Below are 13,978 nucleotides of genomic sequence, written 5' to 3' on the forward strand. Positions count from 1 at the left end.
TGGATAAAACAAATAAAAAGTATGGTTTAAATTTGGAACAAGGCTGAGTTGAAATTTTAAGATTTCCGATTTAGAACAAAACTTAGTAAATATAACCTAATTGGCGGTTTCCCTCAAATTGAAGGAAGAGGAAAGAACCCTCATTCCCTTTATTTTTAGAAGCGAAGCTACTCTATAATTCACTTTGTCCGTCAGTCCGTCCGTCCGTCCATAACGCTATGGGGGAAATGGGATTTACTCAGCTCCTTTAAAAGATAGAATGCTGATTTTTTTAAAAAACATTCCCATCATTAAGGAGCACAATTAACTATAAAACATCAATGGCGGTCGGACGGCTTTTTAGCAGGTTTTAGGCTATTTTTTTATTTTCCAACATTTTTCCACATATCTTTGGTGTTTATGGTCCGATTTTCAAATTTTTTTCAGTTAAAGATATCAAAATTAAATTTCCCGTCATTTGAGAAATCAACAATGACGGTCACACTGTCTTTTTGCAAGTTTTTGGCTATTTTTATATTTTTACATTTTCCCCCATATCTTTGGTGTTTATGGACAGATTTTCAAAATTTTTTCAGTTAAAGATATCAAAATTAAATTTCCCGTCATTTGAAAAAATCAACAATGACGGTCAGACTACCTTTTTGCAGGTTTTTGGCTATTTTTATATTTTTTACATTTTCGCCCATATCTTTGGTGTCTATGGATCGATTTTCAAAATTTTTTCAGTTAAAGATATCAAAATTAAATTTCCCGAATTTCCCAAAAGTTGTATTGGTGGATAAAAAATTACAAATTTAAGTGGGGTGTTATCACCCCCCTACTGAACATCACTGATTTATTTCATGTCTATTTTGGTTAAGCTAAACTGATTCTAAACTGATTCTAATTTTCCTATTTTAGATCCATACCCATGCAGGGATGCTTACTCTAGAAGGAGCCAATTATTCTAGAACCATTTTGCATGGGCAGCAGAGAAGGCTTGGGTAGTGTGCAAAATTGGAAATATGATGAGCAAATATAATCAGGCTGGTTATCACATAAACTTTAATAATAAAAAAAATCAACAAGTTTTAGATTTTTAGGTAAAGAATTTTTACTGGTCTCAAAAGAATAGACAACAACAAGTGAGTTGCTAAATTTTAAAAGTAATCTAGATTTTAAAAAAAAAATTAGAATAACAAAATATGTTGTAACTAATAGTAGCTAAGATTTTTTTAGAATTAAGAGAAAAAAATCATTTGTGTAACATATAAAAACAAAAAACATATAATCAACCACTCAAAAGAATAAATATATAATAAATCTTTTAAAAACTTATAGTAAAATTTTAACAAAAACTTTATTTTTTTTGTTTAATTTATGTTATAAATCTAATCCTAAAAAGATATTTTTGTAGTTTTGTAAGCTTGAACAAGGGCTGTGCAATGCAGTGCATTGACTTTTCTACCCCTTTTCTATTCCAATAAATTCATCAAATTCAAATATGCAAACCTCTAGCCCCTCACCTTTTATCATTTTCTTTGAATATAACCAAAGAATCAAAAATTGTTTTTCTGCTATTATGTTAGTTGTGCAACATTGTTAGTTAAAGTGGGCGGAATGCCCTTCCCTTAAAAAATGTAACTTTTTACCTTTCACTTTGAAATGTAGCAATAAAGTATTGTTTTTTCTTCACAACATTTGCTATCACTGGTTTATTAAGTTTAGATGAAGTGTAGATTGAGAAATTATAGAACGGCTACAAATTGAAACAAGTTTCTGTTAAATAAAATAAAGGAGGGAGACTGCTACTGGTCCTCTGACCAATTAAAGTAATTCTACCAAATTTTTCTATTTCACTCTTCTCTTTCTTTCATTATTTTAAGAAGCGAAGGTACTTTCTTATTCCCTTTGTCTGTCTGCCATAAGTAACATAAAAGGGGGAAATAAAATTTACTCAGCTGATATCAAAGCTAGATGTCTGATTTTTATTGTCAACATTACCATCGTTCTTTTCATGCTTAAGTATAAATGATCTACGACTATTATTAAGCTGATCTTTATTTTTATTCGTTTTCCTGCTCTACAGATTAATACCAACCTACCCCCCCCCCCTTTCCATTAATTATTTTTTGGAGAGAAACATTAATAAGGCTTGAAGTTAGAAAGTTGCTTATAATCTAATTTTTTTTTACTAAATAGCCTTAATACTATAAAATCAAATAAAATGTATCGGAAAAGCAATAAATAATTATCCAATACAAATACTTGTTAATAGGCAATCTACTGTATAAAAACTATGTCTTTGGAGTGGAGCTATTCATAAACCCGTTATTTGAAAATTTGCTATATATTTGTTGTTTATTCATATATATGTGTTTTAAAGCTCTAAAACATATAATTTCTTCTAAATATTTTTTTAAATATTTAATCATTTAGGTAATTATTTACCAATTGATAATAAATGGAAATGTACTAATTTAGTTTTTAATACAATTTCATAACAATTTTGATACACAAATTGGCTAAAATTTTTTTTTATTTTAGAACTGCACTTTAGTCTCCTTTTTCTTGCCGCGCTATTTGATGAAACAAATGCACTTTTTTTTTGCAAAAATATTCGCTACTCTTGGAAGTTACAAATATCGTTATTGTAAATTTGGATTCTATTTTTAACCTTTCTATAGCTTTATTTAGGTTGATAAAGCCCAAACCACCAGGGAGGAAGGGAACATTGGGCTCTTTATTACGTTAGCCCCAAAAGTTTTATAATAAAGTTTCTTATTCATTGGCTTAACAACTTTGGGATCTTTCATTGAATTTGATTGGTCGGTTCATTTAGTTGAGTGTCTAACTTTTCAACTACTAATTGTAATCTACAGAAAGGGTAATTTTGTGTATCTTTATTTGGGATGTACAACAGATAACAGGCCATTGTCTTATACCTTTAGATGCCGGCCCAACCACTCTAGAATTTAAATATTTTTCTTTGGGTTTATTTTCTTATTTTTGGTGGGAAATTTGTCACATGTTTATATAAGGATAAGTATCACAATTCTGGGATATGACAACAACAGAAATATTTTTTACTGGCAGTAAATGACAATTTTTTGAAATTATGTCTTGTGAAATGATGTCAACATAATTAAAAAAAAGAACCTCTTATTATTATGCATACCGTTTTAATCGTCATAAACTTTGGTTTTGGGAAATATAAGCAACATCTTTGTAGTTTAGGAGGTACGTTGAAAAATGTGATAAAAAGATTGAAAAGTTTAAAGTAAGATGGAACATTTTACCCGTAGTTCCTTTACTGTATTTAGCACAGGAATGTTTCTTATATTTACAAAAACTAGAGCTTATGACAATTCCAACGGAATGCATGTTATTTTTCTACTATTAACACAAGTCGCGTAGTTTGAATTTTAAAAAAGTACGTACTTTTTGCACAACCTTTAAATTTTTAAAATTTAAAACATAAAAGTACGATAACAGGTTTTCCAAATGTATAAAGCATTTCTATAATTGTTTTTGTTCTATGCATAATTAGATTTAAACAACACATTTCTCTTGAAACACCCTGTAATATGAAAAAAATTGAGATATAAATGTTAAAATAACATTTAGCCAAGCTTTGAAAAGGTTTTGCTGATGTCATACCACTAGATGGAAAAAATAGTTTCTTCATACTAGGATATAGGGATACACAAATCCTTATAATAAAGTAACAGGATGTCTTTCTGTGTGTATGTTTAAAGGATCTCGCTAACCACTGAACCTAAAGACTAAAACCTTCTAAATACATACATAAACTACTTTAGTATATGCCAAATACAACATACTCTGTAAGGTGTATCTAGATATGATTTTCAAGAAATACTGCAACATTCAGACAGAATCCAAGAATATACTAGAAAAAAAACAAAATAATTTTACATTACAGCTGCAAAAATATACTATATATAGTCCGTCCGTCCGTAACGAATAGCTCTTACCGCTAATTTGGCCATGTTAGAATTGTCCTATCGATTTTAAACTAGGCATAGGGATTTCTGCAGTAGTTGGGTACTATTTAGAAAGAGATGCAACTCTATAATCGTTATCAGCATGTTTAAAATCCATTTATAAATCTTTAACCTTTTTTAAAACACTTTTTTATGTTATATGAATCTTTACACAAAAATCTAGAAGTCTTTATTTAAAAAAAATGATAAAAAAACAAATTTCCAATAAAGATTTGTTATTTTCAGAGCAGTAATGATAGACTGACGGACAAGGTGTTTTAAGTAAAAGTGAATTGGTCAGCTTAACCTAACCAATCTAAGCAAATGAGAAAAAATACATTCCCCCCAGAGAAATCTGGAGACCTGGAGAGCACCAGAGCATTGCAGACAGACTGACTAACCCAGTGAATTTTAGAGTATATGTTCACTAGGCAGGTGAATTTTCACACAAATTCAGTCGTTTATCTATGATAACGGCTGTGAAAATCAATTCTTTTAGAAGAAATCCAATGCGACAAACTGACGGAATAATTAATACAATTTTTCAAAAACCTATCTTGGCTGAAATAAATCATGTTTTTTCCACTTAACTTAGCTGACAGTTGGACGGATAACCAAAAACATCAAATTATAATACAGCTTCGCTACTAAAAGAACATAACTGCCTTCGCGCGTAAGCATAATTACATAATTTCATATTTTATTTAATTTTTTCATCAGATTTGTGCAAGGACTGTGAAGTGTGGACATATTTATCCTCAAAGGAAAATGTGAGTGTGTAATTTTGTTTGAAATTGAAGCCAACAATTCGAGTTGTTCTCATACTCTAGCAGTGCATGCAATACTGCTAAAATAATGATTACAATATATCAAAATTAAGGATATTTAGTTTTAAAATAGTTTTTTTTAGTGAAGTGTAAAGACTTTTCTATCTGGGGAGCTCCCTTTCGGATCTTACTCTTAACAAAACAAAATTCTAAAGATTTGATTTTGGCTTAATCAACAATTTATCTGTTTTTTATAAACATCATTCTCATATCCGCAACAACATTTTATAGTGTGTCATCGCTTCCATATAAAGTCTTGGTTTTCAACATTGTCAAAAGTAATTAGAAATTACTTTAAAACACAAACGTTACTTTCCCATTTGCTTGATTATCCCCTAATTATATTCCCATTTAATTTTTTTGCTAATATCAAACACATGCAGATGTTACAGAAACGATGGCACGACGCATCATATATCCTTAAAACAATTTCCAGTTTTATTTGCCACATTTACCTTTCTTTCATCTGTAAAGAAATTTGCTGACCATTTCAATTATGATGTACAATAAAACTTATAATAACAATAAGCCACCAACCCCCCCTAAAAAAAGAAAAAAATACTGTAGAAAATTTTAGGCTGTTCTAGGTTAGGTATAAAAGGGGCAGGATAGCCATTCAGTCTTCAAGGAGCTAAAAGAAAATAAATAATAAACAAAAGAGAGACAAGCGGGCGCCAGGAACTTCCAGGGGAAAAAAACCTTCTTCCCTTACACGTAATTTGCTAATCATGTCCCGATTAACATAAATCTATGTCATACAGAGAGCAGAGTAAGCTTTAAGCTAGGCGCGACATACCAGAACAACCAGGCAGAAGGACAGACAGACGGACGTACAGACACTCAAATATGAAAATAAAAAGATTAGCTACTCCACACTTTAATCTTACCTCCCAGACAGAAATAAGAATCCATAGAGTAGGAGATGAAAGTAGCCTACACACATGGATATATGATACGTGGATATTGTGACAGGGGAATTTTTGTCGTTAATTTAGGTTACTAATACAGTCATATAAATATTGGTCAATACGTTCCTCCATGGTCAGGGGAGGGGATGGCGTAAAGTCATAGGTGGAGGGGGGATGGGAGGTATCATTTTATTAGCCAGCTGGGAGAAAATGTTATCAGGGTATGCAAGAATCTCTCACAAAATCCATATATTCTAAATCCATTCCTACACACATCGATTTCCATTCTAGTCCTCTATATACATCTGATAATACAAATATTCTTCTTCATATTTTAAACAAGGATGATAACATCCATAAGAATTCAACATTCAGCCATCAGTTCCAGAATTAGTAGTGTGAATAAAATTTTAACTGAAAAAGGTTAGGTTCATAGTCATCTTCACAAAAAAATACAGTTTTATATCTTTAATAGAAGCTAAGAAAATCAAATTTTGCTTATATACAGACAGGCACAGTGAGTAAACAAAAAGCTTCTTTACTAAAACTTAATGAACAGCTAGATAATCAATTAGGGAGCTTTTTAGGAATCCAGCTGGTTTAAAAAGATGTTAAACTACGTGCTGATTTAAATATATTTTTTATTTAAATGCATCTCATATTTTCCAGAAGAACAATTTCCTGAGATTTTGTGCTAAGGACTCGCTCTGGATTCCCTTTTAAACCGCATCTGAAATTTGTGTGCACTAGCAGCTGCGCTACGCTATACCATACTCATTCTTGTCTGAAAGAAGTAATAACAATGTGTCAAAAATGGAGTAATACTGTCAAGAAAATTGTCGACTTGATGGTCATGGCTGACAAAATATTAACAATATCGACTTAATTTATGTCGACTTTATGGCATCAAACTAAAGAGACCAGAGCTTACATTATATAACGAAATTATTGAAAATAAATGTAAATGATAGTAGGGCAACGACTGTTGAAAATTTGTACAAAATGCAATTTTAAATGGTGGTAATCTTATTAACTGATTAACTCCTACAAAGACTTTAAAAAATACTACTTTTGATGTAAAACTACATCCATTAGATGCAAAGCACAAGAGAAATATTGATGGACAAACGGAAAAAGTGACTCATTTTCCAGAGGTAAAAAATCCTTAAATATATTAAAAATATTGACGTACCAAGTAAATTATATACGAGATGCGGGGAATCTTTATCAAACAAATATCTTAAATATCATCCGATAAATCAAATTTTTGACGGACAAAGCGAATGATGAGTAACTTCGCTTCTCTAAATGACTGCACTTTTCCATGGAGCTGTCATACAGAAAATAAAAAGCTCTTTCATCTCTTTTTATCTGATGTTACAAATTAAAACTTTCAACTGAAATTTTTAGGAGTAATTTGTAAATGTGATCAAAATTAAAAATCAGAGAAGTTTAGTTATGATTTACGACACGTTTTAGACAATTTGCGTGCATCCGTATCATCCTTTCCAACCCCCACCGAGATATATAAACTTGATAAAGAAATTAAACAGATGTCTGTAAACAAAAATCTTTTTGGACCAAATCGTATCTTCGGGGCGAAGTAACAGAAAACTTAACAAACTATGAATATAAACATAAATAAATAAGTTCCAGAGTATTACTAACTACTTAAAACAAATTAACATAGAGATTATCATCTTTTTGTTGTCAACATAATAGTTTACAAGGATTACTTCAGCTGTAGAGAAAACTAAAGAAGCTGAAATCATTTTTAAACATACGAAAATATTATAAGCAGACAACGTGAGTTACAGATCTTCTGCTCGTTGGCCATATAAGACTTCTATTTCTAAATGGATAACGGATGGGTAAATAGAGCTATAGTTAGAAAAACTATGACCTTAGTCTGCCTAGCCGCGGGCGCTCGGCCCCCTAGCCAATAACAAAAATTTAAAATTGTAAAAAGTTGATTTCCCTGAGGCTTAAAAGCGGCTTCTGATCCCTATATTTAAGTTTTGATTTAACTTTACTTACTTACGAGGAGATGGACGGGAATCAGTATTAATTAAGAAGCTTTGCTTCTAATAAATACAATAAGCTTTACTAATCTGTTCTTAGTGACACTTATAAATTTGTATGTTTTCGAGTGTCATTTTGCATCACGATGTCACGTGTCTTGCATTACAGAAGCGTGCACTGCACACACAAAACGAAAGAAAAAAATATGTTATCCCCCCTCTTACCAAAAAAAGTTGCCAAAATTGGGATTGTTTGAATTATAACATATTTTTTATGAATGATTTCATAGATCTTTATCCGCGGACACTAAAATGCTTACTGCTTAGTTTATATATTAGAAGTTTATTTCTGTTGAAGAGTACTTTCGAAACTCAATTTATGTTCTAAAAATGACGCTTTTCTCTAGTTAGTTTGACCATATGTCAGTCAGTTACCTTCCAACAGAGATAAGAACCAATATAGACAGACTCACAGAATCACCTATTGAGTAGCCGCACAACAAAATTTTTATAAAGCGAAGCTTTTTTGTAAAAATCTTTAAATTTTAAAAATCCTATGGATGGAAGATTTATCCAATTTTTAAATTCGAAGATTTTAAAATCTTGTTTTATATTGCTATTAAGGTAATTATGGAGTTAATGAACTGTTTTGTTATTTAATAATATTATTTTACCTATTTAGTAAAAATGTATTAAATGATGAGCTATCGCTTGATCATCTAATACATTGGGATTTAAATATCCATTTATGCTAAATTTTGTTTGCTTAAATAACTGATTTTAACCTCTAACGCTGAAACAAAATAGAACCAGAAATAACTAAGTAATTACTGTTTCTGTGTGACTATCATTCATGGACATACAAATATACCAACGAACAACAATATATAGCAACAAGGAGTGATTCTACAAATCGTAATAATAACTTTCCTATTATAGCTTCCAAGCCGATTAATATCCGCTGGATTAGAACCGGTTCTGAACCATAATGAACAATCATGTATCCTATAGTAACAAATAAAATAAAAATCTTAAAATTCATACAAATTTTGTTGGTCCTTGCCTTCGTCCCCTCGGCGGACATCACTCTATAATACTATGCGATAAATAAATATTCTAAAAATAATTTTACCACACTTCAACTTGTTTTTTTTATGCTGATAAATAAAAATATATCTTTTGTCAATCAAGTGCTTTGTTAAAATCAAACCTACAATAAAATAACCTTTACATAAATATACAGAAAACAGGGACAGACAACATCAATTAAGGCGCAGCTTAACATAGCAAACGGTAAGACAAACTAGCATTACCAAATTTAGTGTTATAATGCATTTATTATTCAATGTCTGAATTTTTTTTTTATAAATTTATTGCAAAATATCTAATAACATCATTTCCATAAGGACATTGTATAAAAGCCTCCATTTTAATGATTTTAGTGAATCTTTAATCCCATTGCCTTTTCTTAGATATTATTGTTAGATGTATGCAAACATTCATAATTATTAATCAAATTATCATTGCAGACAAAATAAATACTCTAGGTTATGATTTTCACATGTAAACATAATAACCACTGAACCTCTGAGAGAATTACTATCTTTGAAAAATGACACTTTTCTACATTTAGGTTCGGTCCATACGTCCGTCTGTTATGGATAGCTAAACCGTTAGATTACATTGACACAAAAATGTGTTACGATTTTGTGGCAGAATTGTCCTATCGATTTTAAACTTGGTAGGTTATTTTAGTAAGGCACAATTTAGAAAGCATAGCAACTATTATTACTAAAAAGTCCGTAAGTCGAATTAAAATATGGAGATTCTTTAGGTTTTAAATTCTGATAATACTATCTTATTCACATTATTTTTAAAATATTGATTCCTACATCGATTAGACACAATGTTAAACGTAAAATATGTATAATTAAGTATACAAATAAAAGTATGTTCTTACTAAGCATCCTATATTTCAGTAATTTGGGATAGATTTTAAGTCATACTTCTAAATAATGTTGAATATCAAATTCGTTCACACACATATGTTCGTTTGTCTGACAGTTTCCTCAGGTAACCTTCGTTTTATGGATGTTTTTTTTTGCGAAATATCACTTTTAAGTTTTTTCTATACTGCCAAAAGTTTGGTAAAGTGTAACCATAGCTCAAACACCCTATTTCTATTATCATTATCTTATCATTAACCATAACCAACCATTTAATAAACAATTTGTTTTAATATGGAATAATCACAAAAATATCACCCAAACTTTTTGTAAAGATATTAATATATTGCTATATTTGTGTATCTAAGTCTCTAGTTAATAAATATTTATTTCTGCAGACAAGAATATTTTATTTTTCAAGGTCATAAGATAATAATCTGTATTTTTTGGCGGATTTTTATTTAATTTTCTAACTAATAAGATTTGTAACATTGAATTGTGTGTATGTGCCTGTCTTGTGACAAATGGGTCTCACTGACACTCACACTGGATTGCACTTTTCAAATATTTGACTGGTGGAAGAAAGGGCCATGAAATAGAATCTGTTCATGAAGCTTTGCTGTGCCATCAACAAAACCGGTTTTTTATCACCTCTCAGAGAAGTATAAATATGTATAGAAAGAGAGATCTACTCAGAGTGTGTGTGTGTGTGTGGCTCCCCTCGGAGGCTGTTCCCTCCCACCCCATTCATAGTGTCATGAGCTAGGGGAGAGACATGTAATCAAGAAGTATCAAATAGTAGAACAGGACATAAAAGAGATTCAAATAAAAATTTAAGGAAAAAATAGAAAATAGCCTAAAACCGTTGCCACTAATTCCTTAGTTTCATTGCAAAAAACTAAATAATTAATATTATAAAAGTAATAGATTAACGTAATTTAAATTCTTTGTGGAGTTTATTATACTCTAGGTCTTCAAAAAACATTTAACAGCTTCCGTAGACTCAGTTTAAATTTATCCGAAATTATGTTCAATTTTCTTTTCAGAATATATTCCCTGCTTTTGATCATGAGGAATGAGGAGAGGGGACGGGTGCTTCACATCAGGAAAGAGAGATGCAAAGAGAATAGGCAGGGAGGGGAGCATGGCAGTTAAAGTGGCAACAGAAAGAAATAACTAGAGAAGAGAAAGTAAAGGCTTTAAGGGGGAAAGGGGGGGGGAGTGATATAACCAAACGTAGATGGACCTAAACATGGAGAGAGAGAGAGAGAGATAGAGAGAGAAGGAGAGAGAGAGAGGGGGGGAGGGGCAAGGATATAGTAATACAACAATCAATTCAATTTTACTCTTCTACCAAAGTGATATCTTCAAAATCTCAAAAAAACTTTTTAAAACTCGGATAAATAATTAATTTGGTAATTGGTACCATATAAATTAAAAACAACAATTGTAACATAAATATTTTGTAAAACCTAAAGATTAAAAAAATCGCCTATCCTATTTTTTATCCTAAGAAATCATTAAGAATTTAATGAAATACATAAATGTTCATTGAACCAGGGAGTAAGGGAGGGGACAATGGATCGAATATTCAATTTTTAGGAGTCTCAGACTTTGGGGACTGGCTTAAAGGGAATGTGCAAGAATTTAGCAGTTTCTGACTGAGTTTGGGGACTTGCGCATAGAATGCCGCTACTCGTTATGTATGTTTTGAATATTGCAGACGGGATAAGGGAAGTGGGGGGAAGGGAAATAAACACTCGTTGTGTTAGTTTGGAATGTAGCAGACGGGGAGAAGGGAGGTGGGGGAAAGGGAAATAAACAGAATAAAAAGGGGCAGTCATATTCTTGCTAGGAGCTGGCCGGGTCCAATAATCTTTTAATATAAAAATCACACCAAAAAACCTCAATATATTTCATCAAAAACAAGTTGTGATTTCACTTTACATGACGCTATGGAAATCTATTATTCAATTAACAATCCCTTTATAATTTCCTACAAATTTATTGGATTAAACTAGATTTCATGCCCTTTCTTTGATAACTCTTATATTAAATTAATTGCCCATTGTCCCCTCCCTTACTCCCTGTCATTGAACAGTCTCCTTTTGTGAGGTATGCAAAAATAAATTTTGTTAATTTTTAACATTATTGTCTGTTAATACTAGTAATAATGTTTTAGTTACCCTTGTCTGCTAGAATAGTTTAAGATAACGGCATTCAGTGTCATTTCTTGCAAAAAAATCATCCAATGTAGTAAAAGTTGCGTTGATGGCCCCCAATCAGTCAAAGAACAAATTACTATCTTTTTTTTATCAATTGTCCTATTCCCATATCCCATGGAGAGAGAGAATGTAAAGAGAAGAGAAGAGAGAAATAAATAAAATAGCTTTATAAGAGGATAGGCCTAGCAAAATGGTTAAAATAAAAAGGTTTTTTTTTAATAATGAGAGAAGGAAATTACAAAAAAGTCTTTGAAAATATAATGCACAAAAATGTCTAAAAAGTGGGATTTAAAATACTTTCAGTTTTTAAGTAAACATTTCAGCGGATCTAACCCAGCCAGAAACTTTTTTGCGAATAAATTTCTTACGAATTTTTTAACAAAGAAAAATAAAGCATTCCTATAATCAAAGTAACTTTACTATGATTTAGGTAGGAAAGAAATATCTGATTATTATAAAACTTGCGCTTTCTACTAAATAAGCTATTCTTTAAATGCAACAAAGCAATGTCTGTTACGAGAAAACTAAATTTGTAAGGATGACAGCATCCATAGAAGCGAAGCACTGAAACAGTAGGAAAAACAAACACTAACACTGAATAAAGTCGAAAGAAAATTGTAATAAAATTTGTTTATTATAACATGCCTAAATTGACGAGAAAAGCTATCCGTTTCGGACGTAAGGTTGGACCTACCCTTATTATAAAAAACTTTGGTTTAAAAAAGAGAAAAAATATTATTTAAATTGTTTTTATTGGTCAATTTCATGTATAATATAAAATTACAAAGTGATCGTCATTTATCAATTACATATCAAAATTACATTCATAAATTACAATTACATAAACAATATATATGGTTTTAAATACAAATAAATATTTAATCTAAAAATCCACAAAAATTTGCCTAATTTGGAGGCTTTATGTAAATTTTAAAAAGGGTATAAAATAAAATTAATAAGTATGAATATTATTTACTAACAGCCAGGATTGCATATTATGTTCAATATCTTTTGTTTTCAAATTAACAGTTAGGTATACATTTTGTTAAAGGAACCCTGCAAGTAATACAACGCTTTAACTGCTGAAAGACTGCCAAAAGTAGACCCAATACCCCAAATTTGAAGCCTTTAGCTTTAATAACAAAAAAGTTCTAGGCATTTCAAAATTACATTTTATCTACAATGAAAATTTTGAAAGATTTTCATTGCTTATAAAAGAAATTATAATATTAAATTAAGTCGTCTAGACGCAAAATTATAACCTTATCTTTGTCAGAAACTTAGATTGCCAGATTACTTTTTACAATAAACACACCACTTTTCATAGTCAAAATTCGGTTTAATTTGCGTTTGTAAGCGTAAAATCATAGCGGAAACAAATGAAACTAAAATAAGCTCAGCTGTGATTGTTCGTTGTGCTGATTCAGCATTCTGATTGGCTGGAAATACTACAGTACTCTCTGTACGACTTAAGTTAAACTTAATTTTTTTTAATGATTTTGACTATAAAAACAGGTATTTTTATTTTAAAAATATAATTAGTTATGACAAAAATAAGCTTATAATTTTGTATCTCGGCTACGTAGTTTAATTTCAAAGTTTTAAACATGAGCATTGAAAATCTTTAACAATTTTCATTGTACATAAAATGTCATTTTAAAATGCCAACAACTTTTTTGTTATTAAAGCTGAAAGCTTCAAATTTAGGTTATTGGATCTTCTTGTGCCAGTCTTTCAGCACTTAAAGCGTGGTATTTATTGCAGGGTTCCTTTAAGTGTATTTCGTCCAACAATATATAGAAGCAAAGCAAACAAATGATAGTTAAGAAAATACATGTTATATTCTTAATTTTTCCAAACTAAGCAAAATAACTAAACTTAAACAATTTAATACCTCATTTTTATTATAATGGGGACGGGGGATGAAATTAAACTTAAGATGTTGTCATCCATTAATCTATTACATGTATTAACATCTTCAAAAATAGAAAATCCGTATTTAGCTTTCTAAAACATGTATCAGGAGGGCATCTAAAATATTCCTCACCACTGAAGCTATTTATGAATT

At 30.5% G+C, this 13,978-nt stretch overlaps 2 protein-coding genes across 2 annotated transcripts in view; both read right to left on the bottom strand.

The window, feature by feature from the left end:
- Positions 1-6,504, bottom strand: part of LOC145319191 (uncharacterized) — a 31,152-nt gene extending 24,648 nt beyond the window's left edge. Inside the window, exons 1-3 of the mRNA XM_080161140.1 lie at positions 6,400-6,504; positions 5,984-6,023; positions 5,698-5,742 (exon numbers count right to left, since the gene is read on the bottom strand). Of these exons, the coding sequence (XP_080017266.1) occupies positions 5,698-5,742; positions 5,984-6,004 (66 nt within the window). The 5' untranslated portion in view covers positions 6,005-6,023; positions 6,400-6,504. The remainder of the gene's footprint in view (positions 1-5,697; positions 5,743-5,983; positions 6,024-6,399) is intronic.
- A 6,139-nt stretch (positions 6,505-12,643) lies between these two features.
- LOC145319192 (sulfhydryl oxidase 1-like) overlaps positions 12,644-13,978 on the bottom strand; it is a 33,481-nt gene continuing 32,146 nt past the window's right edge. Inside the window, exon 20 of the mRNA XM_080161142.1 lies at positions 12,644-12,966. The gene's annotated coding sequence lies outside the window, so the exon portion shown is untranslated. The remainder of the gene's footprint in view (positions 12,967-13,978) is intronic.

This window comes from Acartia tonsa, chromosome 5 (genome assembly GCF_053477335.1).
Source record: "Acartia tonsa isolate MP-2025a chromosome 5, ASM5347733v1, whole genome shotgun sequence".
Classification (NCBI taxonomy): Eukaryota; Metazoa; Arthropoda; class Copepoda; order Calanoida; family Acartiidae; genus Acartia; species Acartia tonsa.